The following is a 15,720-nucleotide window of genomic DNA, read 5'->3' on the forward strand; positions in this document are numbered from 1 at the left end:
CCATCAACTTGAGGAGACTGAAGAAGAACTTTCTGTCTTTGAGGACAAGTTCGACAAAGAAATGGAGAAGTTCCCCAATCAGAAGCTGAAGTGATTCGGCACTACACTGCACATCGCTCCCTCACTCTCTCCGACGAAGGGAAGGAGGTGAGGGAAGGCAAGTGTGAAAAGAGACCTTTCAATGTGAAAAGATTCACAGGGTTACTGGGATCATCGGTTGTAGCAAAGGACGGAAACTCGTCAGGAAGATTTGACTTTGAGGTGCAGGTGGAGGTGGAGGGGAAGAACAAATGGGCCATCGGAGTCGTTAGTCTGTCGACAGGAAGAAACGGTTCCCGATATCAACTGCACGTGGATACTGCACGATCGGGAGGGCAGGTCTCCTTTTATAATACCGAGGGCAAGTCTCACATCGACTCGTTCATCGTTCATTCACTTTTACTGAAAAACTCTACCCATACTTTAACTTGATCGATGACACCTGTAAATCTTGAGGAATAAAACTTTGGACAAATGCCAAATACGTTCGTTCGACTCTCAATACTTTACAACTTCATTGACCCGTTAGTGGCCCAGTTTTCCTACTGAACACTGAAAAACAAGTCACATAGAGATAAAGTTCTGTCTTCAACAAATGCTCCTAAATTAACTCTACTTAAAAAGCGTGGGTTAAAACTTTTAAAGTATTTTTGTGACTAGCAACAGAAAAAACTAATGAATGGGCTCATTAATAATCAAATGACCAGAATGAGGCTGTTAAAGGGCCGCATTTGGCCCACGGGCCGCCAATAGAGTAGGTCCTGTTTGGGCCTTCAAAACCAGGATAAAGCTGCTTTCCTGCAACAGGAAGCTCTCAGGCCTGAGTGTCCTATCATTAAAAATGGATGCGACTCCTTCCTTTTGCTATATCTGCAAGTTTGCAATGATTTTTTTTGGTAGAAATATATATATATATTAAAACCGTCTGAATTCAGCGTGGGCTTGTTTTCCGAAAATAGATGCATCCATGGTTCCTGAGGACCATCTTGGAAAACTAAAGCTCTTGTCGAGGCGGTGCTCTGCGCGCTTACATAAGATTGGAAATATTTGCGTAAGCTCTGAGATGAAGAATAAAAAAAAGGGAACTTGTCCTTTAAGACCTGAACAAAGTCAAAAGTAATTTAGATTCAGGAGCCTCGTTGTGGGTCGGCTTTTCTCCTAATTTCATTGACACAAGGAGTCGGAGGTCAGACGGAGCTAACAAGACACATTCCCCTCAAGAGTTTCTCCTCTTTTTGTGTGCGTCTTTGAGAAAGTAAGTGCGAGTGTCGAACTTAACCAACTGCTGAGCTCTCCTCATTAATCACACAGAAAGCAGAGGAACCAGTGGGAGCTGTCCTACATCCCAGGGACACACACACACAGACTCGATCCTTAAAATAACTGGGACCATCATAAATAACAGCATGAAACCCTTTTTTTTTTTTAAATAAGGCTGCAGCATTACTCAACAGGGCTCGATACAGCTAAAACAAGAGCAATGGGAGACGGCAGAAAGGCCGAGAGGTGGTGAGACGGTGAAGATGCACGAGCTGTTGAACGGACAGCAGTGATTATTTGATCCCGTGTCTATGTTAATGGCCTGAGGGGCTATGCAGCGTTATGCAGGGCTTAAATCTGACGTTATGCGATGACAGACGAGTATGGAGGGCAGAGACGATGCCAGCCTGCGATGGCAATCCGGCCAAGCACAGACGCACGGTCCAGTTTAGTTTGCGGCACGATTCAATCAGAGCCTTTTAAAGAACGGCCAGTGTTCGTGAAGCTAAATGTCACCTGAGACGATCTAGTTCCATTTCCTAAAATTGGACCACATGAGCAGATATTCAGCATGACTAATCAATGTTGCAGTGTTACATAATCGGATCTCTATTAGCTCCAAATTTGGTGATTTCAGGGTGAGACCGTGCTGATGAAACTCTCTCTAAATCCAGGCTGAAAATGTCAAAAATGCACAGTCATCAGGCCCAGGCTTCTTCAAACTCTTCTCTTTATGAAAGCTTCTGGAAATGTTTCATGTTTTATTTATACGGGTTATATATTTTGGATCCGACACATTATTGTCTTTACTTCCTCCGTGCTGATGTGATATTCTCATTCTATTTGCTCGATCTTGTTTATTTTCTTTTGCAGGACACTTTGTAACATTAAAAGTGCTATTCAAATAAAATGTGTTATTATAATGTCTAAAAAGAAAAAGGGGTCATGTTTGTCGTGTCACTGAGTGTGTGTGGTACCAGACGAGTGTGAGAGTTCAGAAACCATGGAGTTAGAAAGCAGCCGAGGTAAACACTAAACTGTTTGGCAGGTTGTTTGGAGCAACATTTCCACTGAATGGATGCCTTTCCAATAAGATGTTTTTTGGAGAAGGTTCAAAAATGTTTCCGTGTGTGACAACAAAAGCTAAATCCGACAGGACACGATGGGGACAAAGCTTAAAGATTCCCTCTACAGTTGTATTAAGACATTAAAATGTCTGACATGTTTGTTTTTTTTACCACAATAAAATCCTTAAAAGGGCTTCGACTCCTTCATCCTCATTTAAATTGCAGAATATATGAATATACAAATATTTGTCATTTCAAAGATGTCACAGTGAAGTCCATTGTCAGTGTTATGATTCTCCAAACTCACAACTGAGTCAATTAAAATAAAAATTGTTAAGACTTGCATGTGGATCAGTAAAGATCAACAGATCGTTGGTTTTACGCCATGACAACTCTCTTTCCGGCATTTTCAGAGTTAATTTTCTTTACTTGTTTTTACATTTTCTGAGGCAGGATGAGGTGTGGGTAGCTGGTTAGCATGCCAACTTCAGCCGACATCTCTGCAACACAGTACAGATGTCTTTGAAGAAACGTCAAGTTTTCCTTCACACTCTGTTGATAATGTTTGTTCATTTATTTTATGTTTTCAACTACATTCAACCCTTTAAAAAAGTGTCATCAGTAAGCAAAGTTGATTTTTGAGTTCCCAACTCATCAAATAATGACGGTTAGGGATTGTAGGACGGGTCAGAGATGATCCCATAGCGTAGGTTTTTGACGAATGGGAGTTAAAAGCGAGACTCAACCTTTAAGCAAGGTTTTTTCCATGATCAGAATTGGATGAAGTGCATCGTCCGCCTGCTAAAAATCAGACTTTCAACGAGCACAGCAGAAATGTACACTTTCAGGGCTGAATGTGAAAACAGCCTTCTAGTGTCAGACTCTGCTCATACATCATTCTTCGCAGTGGAGCTCAAACACTCGACTGCAGGAACAAGAAGCAAAATAAACGAGGCGAGAGAGACAAACCAGTGCTGAAATAGTATTTTTATTAAATACTTTCAAGATCCAAGTTTCGAAGAATAACAAAGCTATGATGAAGACCAACTAACACTCAGACAAACACTTGATAGTCGTCAATTCATGGTTGTATTTCATTGTACATCATGATCATGCAAAAAAACTCCAGCATCCATGTGAAGGCTGGGGGAGAAAGCGCAGCCCAATAGTATATCATTACAACGCAGGGAAAACGCTAACATCGAGGGCCTCATACCAAGCTACGGCTCCTGAATCCTTTTTTTAAAAATTTTGCATTTTTTTGTATTTTTCATGTCACCTATTCAACATTCTGGATGGAGGAAAATTCTTATTTCAAAAGATGCAAATATCATATATTAACACTAGCTCCATCCTTATTCAGGTAGGTACATGGTAGAAATGCGTAACTGAAACATGCATATAACTAGGTCTCCCGCTCTGGTTCAACAGTGCAGGTCACAGAAAACCTGCACACCCACACCGACTCGTTCTCTCTCTGGCTTTTCAAAACTCCTCTCGACTGAGCAGGCACGATTTTAAAACCACCAAGGGCAGATTACATTAATAAATAATTTTGTCCCGATCAATCTGTGATCGCTCAATCTGTAAAATTTGTGTTGTCTTCCTCCCTCTTTTCCCTTTTTATCTTCTTCTTCTTCTTCTTCTTCTGTGTGCGAGGGAGAGTGCAGAACTCCAGCTTGGCAGATCGGCAAATTTACCAAACGACAAGTTAACAGCAACGGCGACGACGACAAAAAAACTCAAACCAGTAACACACGGGAACAGAGAAACAACAGAGAGAGGTACAAATAAACATCTCGAGAGCAGGTACACGGGAGGAGAGGGAGGGTGGAGGAGGAGGGGGAGAGGATATCGGGTGGGGTTTTTTTTTAAGATTCGACTGTCGCGGATGGATGGAGACAATTAAGCAGCACAGCAAGGGTGGCACCGTGGTCACACAGCAGTGGTGCAGATATGTTACAAAGCCGAAACACACCACCAGGCGTGTGTGTGTGTGTGTGTGAGTGTGTGCATATGATATGAAGAGATGGCTCACAGCATTGTGGGATCAGGAGTTAAGGACACTATGATGGAGGTTGTTTTAAAAAGTCTCGTTGGGCAGAAGGGTTTCATTATTTTCAACCTGTTATTTTCTTTTATTCCCCGTCTTTAAAAACAGTCTTATGGCCACGGGACTCGAGTGTGTGTGTGTGTGTGTGTGTGTGTGTGATCGTCGTGATTCATCAAGAGCTACCAATATATTTAAGGAAGTACTTTAAGGAGGAGAATTAAAGCGAATCGTTGAGGAAAATGTTGCTTCTAAACTAGAACGGGGTCACAGAGGTTCATGCCCAGATGCACAGGATGAGTGTCTCTTAGATACATGTACATATATTACACTTTTCTACATATATCTATACATACACTGTATTTACACAGTGATTATAAACAAACCAGGCCCTTGCAAGAAAGCAGAGAAAAAGGAGGGAAAGAGGGAATGGTTTAAGAAGAGAGAAAAAAGGGGGGAGGGGTCAAGGACGGGGGTGAATGAGGGAGAGGCGGCGGGCAAACATGCAAAACGCAGACGCCTTCCCCGGGCCGCTCTCTCCCTCCACTGCATACAGACACAACAGAACGTGTTAACACGCGCAGGTTAGCTTTAAACTTGCACAATAAAATCCCTCTTTTTTTAAAAACTCAGCTGCTTTAAAAAGGAGCCTTGATTATAGGATCAGTCAGACAAAAAAAATATAATAATAATAATAATAATAATAATAATAATAATGACAAAAAAAATAAAATAAAATAAAAAAAGAGGCTCCGGTTATTCACAGGAAGGGAACAGGACGCTAAAAACACAACAAAACATTTAACCTCAAATCGGACGCCCGCCCCGCCCCGAATCCCACGACGACACGATTTTCTGCTCGGTCGAAGAAAAAACAAAAAACAAACAAAACAAACAAAAAAAAAAACAAGCACACAAACGAAAACACGTAAACACATAAAAAGCCTAAAGTTCTACACTTTGGTGCTTCATGTTTTTGATATCAAGTTTCTCTCGTCATCAAGTTCTCTGACTGAGCCCACTTGACTTTTTTTTCCCCCTCGAGAATTCAGTTGTGGGGTGGGAATACCTCCCTACGTCTTCACACCAACGCCCGGGTAACGAGCACAACACTTTCTACCCGGTTAATCCCTAGAATACCAAAAAAAAAAAGAAAAAAGAAAAAAGAAAAAGTGTCCAAAATCTCAGCTGCTTTAACCTCACACTCCCTTCTGTTCCTCCCTTATTAGATAGTGAATATAAATGCTTGGTTGGGTTTTGGTGGTTTCTGGTACATCTAGTCATAATTTACACAGCATATTCATAACTCATACTCATAAACTGTCACAAGTTCAACTGTAAATCCTCTCCTCACGCAGGACGTCTCATCTCGCGCGGGCAGAAAAAAGATGGCTGCCAGGGGAGGGATAGAGGGCAAAGACGCGCCCTCCGATCAGGCGCCAGATGCATGCATCATCCCATGGGGGCGGTGTCTTGTGTTCAGCCGGCCCCCAGCAGGTCAAGGGGGGGACAGGATTGGTTGGTATCGTGGAGAGGGATGCGATCTCGCCCGGCCGGGCTCCTGGCACTAGCCAATCCACGCAGAGGACGTGCCTCCGAAACACGCTCGCTGAAAAAAACTGCCCCCCAAAACACACACTCCAGTAGACTGGAGGCTCAGGACCACTGGGGGGGAGAGAGGAGACTGAAATTAGGCTTCATTTCCAAAGACGCTTCACTAACATTGTCAGAAGTTATTAAAGAATAATTCTGGTTTATTACTGGATCTTATTTTTGTAGTTTGGCCATTAGGTGATAACTTTTGGGAAAGATGCGGGATGCCTCCAAAAAGAAGTCCAATGTGGAAGAAGCACGAGCAGTCAGGCAATCAGACAGCTTTTTTTAAAAAAAAGTATGTTTGCCTTTTTAAGTAGCATTCAGCAGAAAGCTGACAGGAAATGAGGACAGAACAGGGCGGCGGCAGAGGTCCCCAGCTGGACTTCATTGGGGGACTTTGCGATTACATGGCAGATTTAACCTCCAGGGCCACCAGCATGTCCTCAGACAGGTTCTTAAACAAACCTCAACATTAGCAAAACTTATTCAGAGGAGAAAATGCAAAGAGTGAAGTTTCCATCGGTCACAGTTTACCGACCGACTTAATAACTTATTTAGTCAATTTAACCAGCCGTTCTTAGAATACTGGCGGAAGAGACGCACTAATATATCAGCAGATATTTGTCTTGTTGACTGTTATCTGCAAATATGATGACATTCATTGATGGCAGCGGCTTATCATCTGTTGTGTCGAATCAATTTTGCGCTACAACATTTATAAACTACAGGCTCTCAGCATCCCTGCCATCAGTTTAAAAGGCTACGTAAGTACTGAATAATTCTTATTATTGAGTAGGTAGTTGTACAGCAGGCTGAAAAGGCTTTTGAAGTTACTTAATAAAAGAAAAAAAATAATCTTTTACATATGAAAGAAGTTTCTATTAAAGACTGCTTCAGAAATGTATATGATCAAATTTGTGCACTTTTAACGAAGATTTCTTTTCTCCATGACACAAAAGGGGGAAAAAATAACAACAAACAAAATAAATAACAAAACAAAACCCATCAGCATCAACTTTTGGCAAAATAGTTATTTTAAACATTAGTATCAGCACAGAATTTCACATTTGGTGCATCTCTAACTCAGAGGCACAGACTTCTTACAGCCATGAGTGGGTGTTACCATTCAGACAGATATAATGGCCAAAGCTTTGAAAATAAAGTTACAATAAACCAGATTTATGACATCCAAATCTAAATGTTCAGAATCAAAACACACGATTAAAAACAGCCAAATTGATTGACGGGTCTTTTACTGAAGGGACAAACAACTAAATCTAAATTTGTCTTCCGATTACCTTGAAACTTGGTGAAGTTCAGCCGTTCATTTTCAGATTTGATATTAAAATTAGCTACATTATACATGTGTGACACCGTCTGTGTGTGTGTGTGTGTGTGTGTGTGTGTGTGTGTACCTGATCACTGTAGTGGTGCAGCAGGCGCTCCTGAGCAGTGGAAGTGAACATTGAGCCACTTGCCATCGCGACGATGCCACACCCTGGTCTCCTCCGATTGGCTGGAACGAGGGCGGCCCGTGGTGTCCACAAACTGTGTGAGCCGAATGTAGGCGACGCAGGCGGCGTCCTCGCCGATCAGGTGCACGTGTGGGTTGAGCAGGGTGGTGTGCACGGGCTTGCTGTTCTTGCTCAGCACTGCACAAAACAAATGGAGACAAGACGGTGAAATGTATCCTTGATTACCGGATAGACCAGTGGACAGTGGGAAAAGTAGTGTAAAGCAGATCATCGTTGCACAACACCGGGACATTTCAGATGCGGTCATGGAAAAAACAAAACAAATTTACTTTCCCAAAAACTGACCACGCTTTGTGGTGAACCTCACTCTGAGAGAAAGCTTCACCTGGCTGTTGTTCAGGCAGATTAAAATAGACGGATGCTTTGTGCTTTGTGAGACTCACAGTTTTCAAAGTAGAACTTGTGAAAGTCCATGCCCTCCACCAGGTTCCCCAGGGCCTCGGGTTCAAAAGAGGTGAGTCCGGGATCGCAAATCCTCCTGAGAAAGAAACGGAGACGGGTGAGAAAGCAGAGACATTAGTGCAGAGAAACACAGTCTTGAGAAAACTTGAGAGAGACCTAAGAAAGAAACGCTGCTGGAACGTTACATAAATTCATCCACTGCTTTTCATTATACACATGCAGCCGTACTCACGTGTAGGCCTCGAAATCTCCATTGTTGATCGCTTCAATCAGCTGCTCTGTTATCTTGATGATCTCCTGTTTACGAGCTACAGAGAGAGCAGCAGAGAGAAGAGACAGACAGATGGTAAATGGTGAGAGGTCTGTTAGAAGCCCAGACAACAATTAACTATGTGGTGGTTTTGCTTGATGACATTTTCTCTCTCTGCTCTCTCGTCTGCGGCTACAAGCTCATCATTCGGTCTGAGCAGCTCCGTCGCTGCGACTCTACCCCTCATCACTAGCCGTCGCTCTGATTCTCGCCTTCTGTGCAGCACAAAAACTGACTGAACACTCTGCTGTGTGAGCAAACACTGCCGCCAAAACAAAACACGGAAATTTGCTTGTAAACACCATAAGCTTTGACACGCGAAATCTGAACTCGAGCTCCACTTACAACTGAGCAAACTTGTTGACAAGTTTTTTTACCACTGAGGAAGACTGACAGATGCTACAGAAAGCTCCAGAAAAAGATAATCAGTGGCATTGGAGATAAGATTTATAAGACTTAAGACCTTTCAAGCTGATAAACTTACTTTCGCAACACATCACTGTCAAGACTACAGTCGTTTTCTATGAAACGGCCTCTGACCAGGTTTACAAATAAACAAATAAATAAAAATAACGGTTTTAATAATGTCAATAGAGACAATGTTAGTCCCAAATTAACGTCTCCCTCCTCACAAAACCACAGTGCTGCAACAACAGTCTCACTAACCCTGGACAATTCAAGACAGTGATCTGACATCACTTAACCTCAGTGTGCAGTTGGTTTCACTGAATATATTGTTTTGACTCTGCAAATTTATGTGCATCTTGACATGATTGCAAACAAGGGAAACTTCAAGGATTTTAGAGGCTTAAATAAAGGTTTGAAAAGGGGAAAAAACAAAACTCAAATTGTTTGTTGCCTGTAACTTTTCAACACATACAATTTAAAAGGGGTTAGTCATTTACTTTTGTGACTATGGTGTTTTAAAATTCACACATAAACACAAGCAAACGAACCATCTGAAGCTCTGGTAGGCAGAAATTCCTGAGTTCTGTGAGGTAAAATTAGTATTTTCGTCAATGGAGTTGGCTTTTAACAAAGCTACGTAACGGCTGTTCTGGTAAAACAAAAATATCTTACTGCTTATTAAAAAGGTCTCTCTCTGGAGGGATTCTTTACGTATTGTTTTCAGACATTCAACATCTGAGCCTGTCCACAAGGATTGCACTGCAGCTGGTGTAGCCAGGTTTGTGACAGATACCTGAGGTGATCTACTGCACCGACTCCAAAACTTTACTCATTTAAACACATCCAAATATGTAAACATAGTGCTCGGGTCTAAAAATACAAGGATTAATTTTTAAAACCTCCATGAAACCATGTGACGCTACATAACATTAAAAGCATTGAATGTGTATTAATCTGCAGCTGAAAATAAGCCCAAACAAAGGCACTACTTAGTCCTGTTTCAGCAATGTTTGATATGAACTACAATGCCCAGATGTTTGAGGACATTACTTGGCTTTTTTTTCTTGAAACAGAAACTTCACACCTGCAACTAATTTACTACTTTAGTAAAATGGACAAGGAAGGGAAGCCAGAAAGTATCAAGAGACCGACTAAAACATTGTTGTTTTTTTGTCCTTCGTGCCATTTTGTATTTACTTGCTGCCAATGTAAATGAACCTTCTTAAGACCTGAGCTAAGTATTATTGGTCTGATAACATGCGGAGGTGTTCTCCTCATTTCCAGTCTTAAAACTGGCGAAAACGAACCAGAAAGGAGTCTCGAACCTGACTAAATGACTGAGATGCAAGCTTTTAGTGTGAGACAGCTACAGTGAGTAGACAGCAAGGAAAAGCTGAGGTCAAGTTAGTCAAGACTGTGTCCTTACTCTGCTTAGTGTTGTTTATAGCAGCGACAGTGTTGCTCCCTAGTGGAGCGGCAGGCATGGAGGACTGTGAGAGCTCAGAGTCAGGGCAGGAGCTGTTGCCTGTGCTGTTCCATGCCATGCGCTTTACGTCATGCGGTGGAACTGAAACACACAACGGGGTGGTCAACAAACACAAAACAACGTGGATGGATGACAAGGGTGACAGAAACGTACATGTGAGCATCCCAAAAACACGCAGACGACATGCAGTAAAATTAAAAACTGAATGAGACAAAGCTGACGTGGGTTAGAAATCAGTAAGATTAGTAATAAATGAAGGACACTCAAAAGTTAGTGTGGGTTTAGTTCATGCAGGGTTCGTACAGCTTATTAAGAGGAAAATTCCTGTAGAGGTCAACTGACAAAATCGGTTTGGCCGATTAGTCTGCATTGATGCCTTTTCAAACTATCGTTGACGGCATGGATCAATGAATGTCCAGCATCGTTTCCTGGTTTTAAAGGCTGCATTACAGTCAAGTGATGCAACTTTCTGAACTTATCCGACTTGATTTAAAACCTATTAGAGCCTTATCCCACTCAGGCATTACATCCACATTACTGATGATTATTGATCAAAAATCTCACTGTGTTCGTATTTTGTCAAAAAGCAAATAGTCATCCCTACAATACTGTCGCAAAATCAACATGGAGGCATTTCATCAATAACTTTGTGACATTTGATTTTGTTGCCCAGTGTTAACACGGTGCTTTTGAAGAGATTTCAAAATATGAAGACATATATTGCGTAAGTTGCTGTTCCTGAGCTGCGTGGCGTTGAATAATGGACAGTTGCCAAATATTATGATGTCGCAGTGAAGTTGACCTTTGACCTTTTGGATATAAAATGTCACAACTTCTTCTTCGTAGCATCTTATCAATTAGCTAATCAACTTTTTCCTGCTCCAAACTATTGTTATTAAATCTGCCTTTGAAGGTGCATTATGTAAGGGAAGAAATGTCAATCAGACGAGAAAGATCTTCAGTGAAACCTGAAACTGTCAAAGCCTCTATGACCAAATCTAAATTATTTCTATAAATGTAATTATGAAAAAGTTTGCTTTATACCTTCAGAAATCAATGTATATTGTCACTTTGTTTCTGGCTGGACATTATTATTTAATTCCTGTTCATTCTGAACCAGGAGACAAACAAGAAATGACGAAAAGATCGTTTCATGTCAAATATTAAAACATTTTTGGTTTACATGAGTGATTGTGTAGACGAAACACCAGATTGTGTCAAAGGATTAAACTCAAACTCAAGCATTCTCTAACCTTAATTAATTTTCCAAACTTTCAAGACTCTGTACGAACCCTGTTTATGACAAGCATGCAGATGAGCAACAAGAGGACAGCATGGCAGCTCTGATCGTGATGCTGTGTGATGTGGAAGTCATTTAACTGCCTGCTCTGCTCACGTCTACTCTACCCTAATGCGCACATACATTAATAAAGCCTCGTCTGATGAGCTGCAGCACCCAGCAAAGAGAGGATCGAAGCCATTGTTTGCTATTAGCTCGTGTTATGCCTGTGGGGGGAACTAAGCATGTTCAGGAAGGAAGGAAGGAAGGTGAGAGTGGATAAAAGATGCAGGAGAGGAGTTAAGAGGAAGAGAGGGGAAAGATCAGTCTGTCCCTGTAAGTGCAGGTGTGTATGACGAGAGAGCAGGAAGTGAGGACAAGAGGTCGAGAGAGATTAGAGTGGGGAAGATCTGAAAGAGGGGAGAGGTGAGATAACGATGTAGCAGAGAATGGCGTATTAGAGAGAGATGGAGAATAAATTAAAAGATTAAAGTACGTGACAGAGGAGAGGAGCATGGAGGAGACAATGTGAGGACAAAGAGAAACCTGATGCTCTATGGTGTGTGTGCACGGACTCCGGGGAAAGTCAGACAGGCAGCAGGGCCTGTCAGACTGGGAGGCCGGTTTAGGACACCCAGCTGCAAGGTAAGCAAGGCTTCCTCCAGCTGGTGCTGTCACATTAGGAGGACAAGGGGATAGATGCACCAAGAAACACACACACACACACACACAGACTCACACACTCACACATTTCAGGGTTCCCACAGTGGCCCTGATGAAAAATTCCACAACTTTTTCTTTTCTTTTTTTTTTTAAATGACTTTCTATAATTAGGTCAAAGAGCCTGTGTGACCTAAAAAATTCGCCCCTGCTGTTGTTTTTTTAAGTTTCTTCTGAGTTCAGTGAAGTTAAATTCAGGTAGTAAAGCAGTTAAAGTTTGGCTCTTAAGAAGTGAGCAAACAATGTCGAGTGTAATGGATGTACACAGCAGGAAATGACCTTCTGCAATCATGTTTGTGAGAAAGTAATAAGTCTGGTAATGCATCCCGATAAAGGAACATTCCACTTCATAACAACTTGGGTCTCATTAATGGTCAGACAATCATATCAATGGAAACTGGGGATTTATTGATCCGACTTTATTGAGCAGATCGCTTTTGAAGGAGCGTGAGTGATGAAACACATTAAATAATTATAGTTCTATCATCTTTAGCATCATAAACATTCAATAAAGGCGAGCAGCTGATTCAGATTTTAGTGCCACAGCAGTCCATGACCTAATTTTACCGTACAATGACCTTCATGTTATCACGTGAAGAATTAAATTTAGGAAAATCAGCGTTGGTGTTGGCAGATTGTTGCATCCTTATGCAGGTATTTACTTTATCCTCACTCTCGCCTCTCAACTTCTCTAAAGCAGCAAGTTGAGGAGATGCATAACCTCCGCTGTCAGGTGTATTGTACTCTTGCTGACTGGAGAGGAAATGTACCTTATTAAAGAACGTACAGAGAAAAGAGGGGAAGAGACTTGAAGGACGTAACTGGAGTTTCTAGTGAGTGCTGAGTACAGCCAGAGGCTGGACTGAATACAAACACGGTGTTTGATTAAGACTCAATCAACTACCTTTCTAGACTTTAAACTCTAGATGATTTACACTCTGCAACAGATCATAATGACATCGACCTGCATGTTTTCATCTAAAATCAACAAAGAAAAGGACTTATCTGTGTCTGTTTTCACCTTAAAGTTTTGGTCATGAATCAGCTACTGCAGTTATTGGTGTCCAAGGAACACAGGTTTACTTAAAACATGTCTGACTGCTTGTGATGTTGGACTTGTTTTTAGTGATTATCAGACCAATCTGAATCCAAAAGTCCAAAAATATGATCCAAGTTGTAATAAACTGGAATTTAAATCCTTAAAAATAAATCAAATCAATTGCAGTATTAAGAAAGATAAAAATGTTATGATGGTCCCTGAGTTTTCTTTAAAAAAAAAGTTAAAAACAAAAGAAACATAAATCAACAATATTCCACAAATTCCAAAACCAGTGGGAACCCTCAAAAAGAGCTTGGTGGATCAGAGTGAGGGAGCTCAAAGATGTAAGACGTCATTGCCAGTGACTACAAAAAGCCAAGGTGGGAGTGGGGGTGGGGCGGGTGGTTGGGTGGGTGGGGGTGTTAGGTCCTTGCCAGTGGCGACCGTATAGCTTCTGGTTGCCATGGTTAAAAACTTACTGGCAGGTGAGCTTTGAGGTGAGGGCAGAAGTGGGGGCATCTCCTCTGTGGCGCTGCTCTGACTCAGCACCGAACTGTCCGCTAGAACACACACACGAAAAACGCAGCCGCACACACGATAAATACGTACGTACACACACCACAGGCACACAGTCAAGAGTGTGAGAGACACGTGTTGCATCTCGGCACACCTGCCAGTCACGACAGTCAAATTAAACACACTTCACTAGATGGGAGACAGAGAAAGAGAGAGCGGATAAGAACAGGAAATAGGGAAGAAAACACTTGACTACCTTTCCTACCTTTCATTTCCTCCTCGTCGTTGGTGGCGTTGCTCTCTGTTGATCCCTGTGGAGCGCAGACAGACAATCAGAAACAGACTGAAATGAACACAGACAGCTCCCAGTCCAACGGGCCTGAGAGGGAAGCACCGTTTAGACGGATACCACAAAAAAAAACACCAACACCCACTAACATCTGGTTGCTGTCGTCAATCAGAAATGGTACAATCAGCATTGATTCGCAGGTCAAATGACTGCAGTAATCACGGTATTTGTCAGCTTCAGGTTCAATCTGCAGTGATGGAAACATGACACCTGGGTGGACACGCTAATCTTTGCTCCTTTTCCGCTGAGATGATAGGACGCCCGTCGATTTTGGTGCGTAACGATAAAGAAAAGTAACCACCATAATATTGTCACTAGCCCTCATGACAGCAACAGATCTGTGCTGCAGTTTTCCGGTGCGTCACTTCGCTTATGACGTTCCAGGAAAAAACTAAAACAGGAAGGCAAACTCGTCCACTGGCAGTGGGAGAGGAGTCAATCACTTATTTCTAGAGGGTTTACCAGCATTTAAAAAACCCGTATGCGCTAATCTTGGTGTATGAATGCTAAGACAAAACACACATCTTACCTTGACTCCATCAGGAGGGTTGTGCACCACTGTGCTCTGAGATTCCTGTAGCGCAGAACAGAGCAGTTAGACCAAGACGTCATAATCCCGAACCAGTGCCTCTCAACTGGCTTTAAACTGGGCCCCATACCTCACCTCAGCAATGGGCTCTATAACCTAACATCTCCTTCCTAGCAGTAGGTTTGTCTTCAAAACCGTCAGCTACATCCATGGCTAGGGCTGGGATGTGATCACTCACACTAAACCTTATTTTCATTAGTGATTAGTTTAGCAATAGTGAGACGATCATCAGAATTTCACAATGTTCAAGCTGACGTGTTAATGTGGCCTGTTTAGTCCAAAAACAAAAAGTATTCCAGTTTACTATCACTGAAGATTGTTGCTCCATAATTTTCTGTAATCATTTAGTGATGATGTCATTCTCTGCCGTCGTCAAAAATCGATCATTCTGCCAATTTTATCACGTTTAATCATTCTACAAGATATCAATCAGAAAGAGAGCAAAATCCCATTTTCTCACAGTCCCAGTTGCCTGAATCCAAGGTAAGATCTTCAAATGTTCACATTGTTTGTTAATTTCAGGAAATAATGCATGGATCTTGATAAAAAAATAAAAAAATAAAAATGAGTGAGCCTAGATCTGGTGAGCTTAAATTATGGTTGAGCAGTTTCAGGTGGTTTTAAGGCTATCAAGTTTGATATCGGGTTAGGGTTGGTTGAATTAAAGGCTGTTGGGCCTTGACAGAGGAATGCGCTCTACTGAGAGCCATTCTTGCGGTCGACTAATCTGTTAATTGTTTCAGCCATGGTTTTATCTGCACTGAGCATCAATAATATATGTGATTTATCTAAAATTTTCCATAACTTTCAAAACCTACTGTTAAAATATTAATGAATATTCTGATACTGATTTCAGCCTCATCACCCAGGTCTACTTCCGGGTCCTGCACCACCAGTTGAGAAGCACCACCTTAACGATCAGACAGTGTATTATGTAGCCACACCAGAACAAGAGGTTATATATATAATGCATGCTAGTAAAGCGTCTTAAAATCTCAACATGCTAACACTGAATAACAGCACAACGATAAACATATGGCAGTATGGAAAGGATGTCAATGGTCTGAGTGAGGAA

General features: G+C 41.8%; 1 protein-coding gene across 15 annotated transcripts in view; it reads right to left on the reverse strand.

The window, feature by feature from the left end:
- Positions 1-3,335: 3,335 nt before the first annotated feature.
- Positions 3,336-15,720, reverse strand: part of LOC311250767 (calcium/calmodulin-dependent protein kinase type II subunit gamma-like) — a 41,019-nt gene continuing 28,634 nt past the window's right edge. For 4 of the 15 annotated variants that reach the window (XM_084342792.1, XM_084342788.1, XM_084342789.1 and 1 more), the window contains 8 exons: positions 14,586-14,630; positions 13,964-14,018; positions 13,671-13,751; positions 10,094-10,234; positions 8,182-8,257; positions 7,931-8,025; positions 7,428-7,664; positions 3,336-6,081 (listed from right to left, as the gene is read on the reverse strand). In XM_084342792.1, the coding sequence (XP_084198918.1) occupies positions 7,432-7,664; positions 7,931-8,025; positions 8,182-8,257; positions 10,094-10,234; positions 13,671-13,751; positions 13,964-14,018; positions 14,586-14,630 (726 nt within the window). In that variant the 3' untranslated portion in view covers positions 3,336-6,081; positions 7,428-7,431. The remainder of the gene's footprint in view (positions 6,082-7,427; positions 7,665-7,930; positions 8,026-8,181; positions 8,258-10,093; positions 10,235-13,670; positions 13,752-13,963; positions 14,019-14,585; positions 14,631-15,720) is intronic. The other 11 variants (XM_084342785.1, XM_084342783.1, XM_084342794.1 and 8 more) reach the window with 5 other exon arrangements.

Source organism: Pagrus pagrus (genome assembly GCF_965226575.1).
Source record: "Pagrus pagrus genome assembly, chromosome: 21".
Lineage (NCBI taxonomy): Eukaryota > Metazoa > Chordata > Actinopteri > Spariformes > Sparidae > Pagrus > Pagrus pagrus.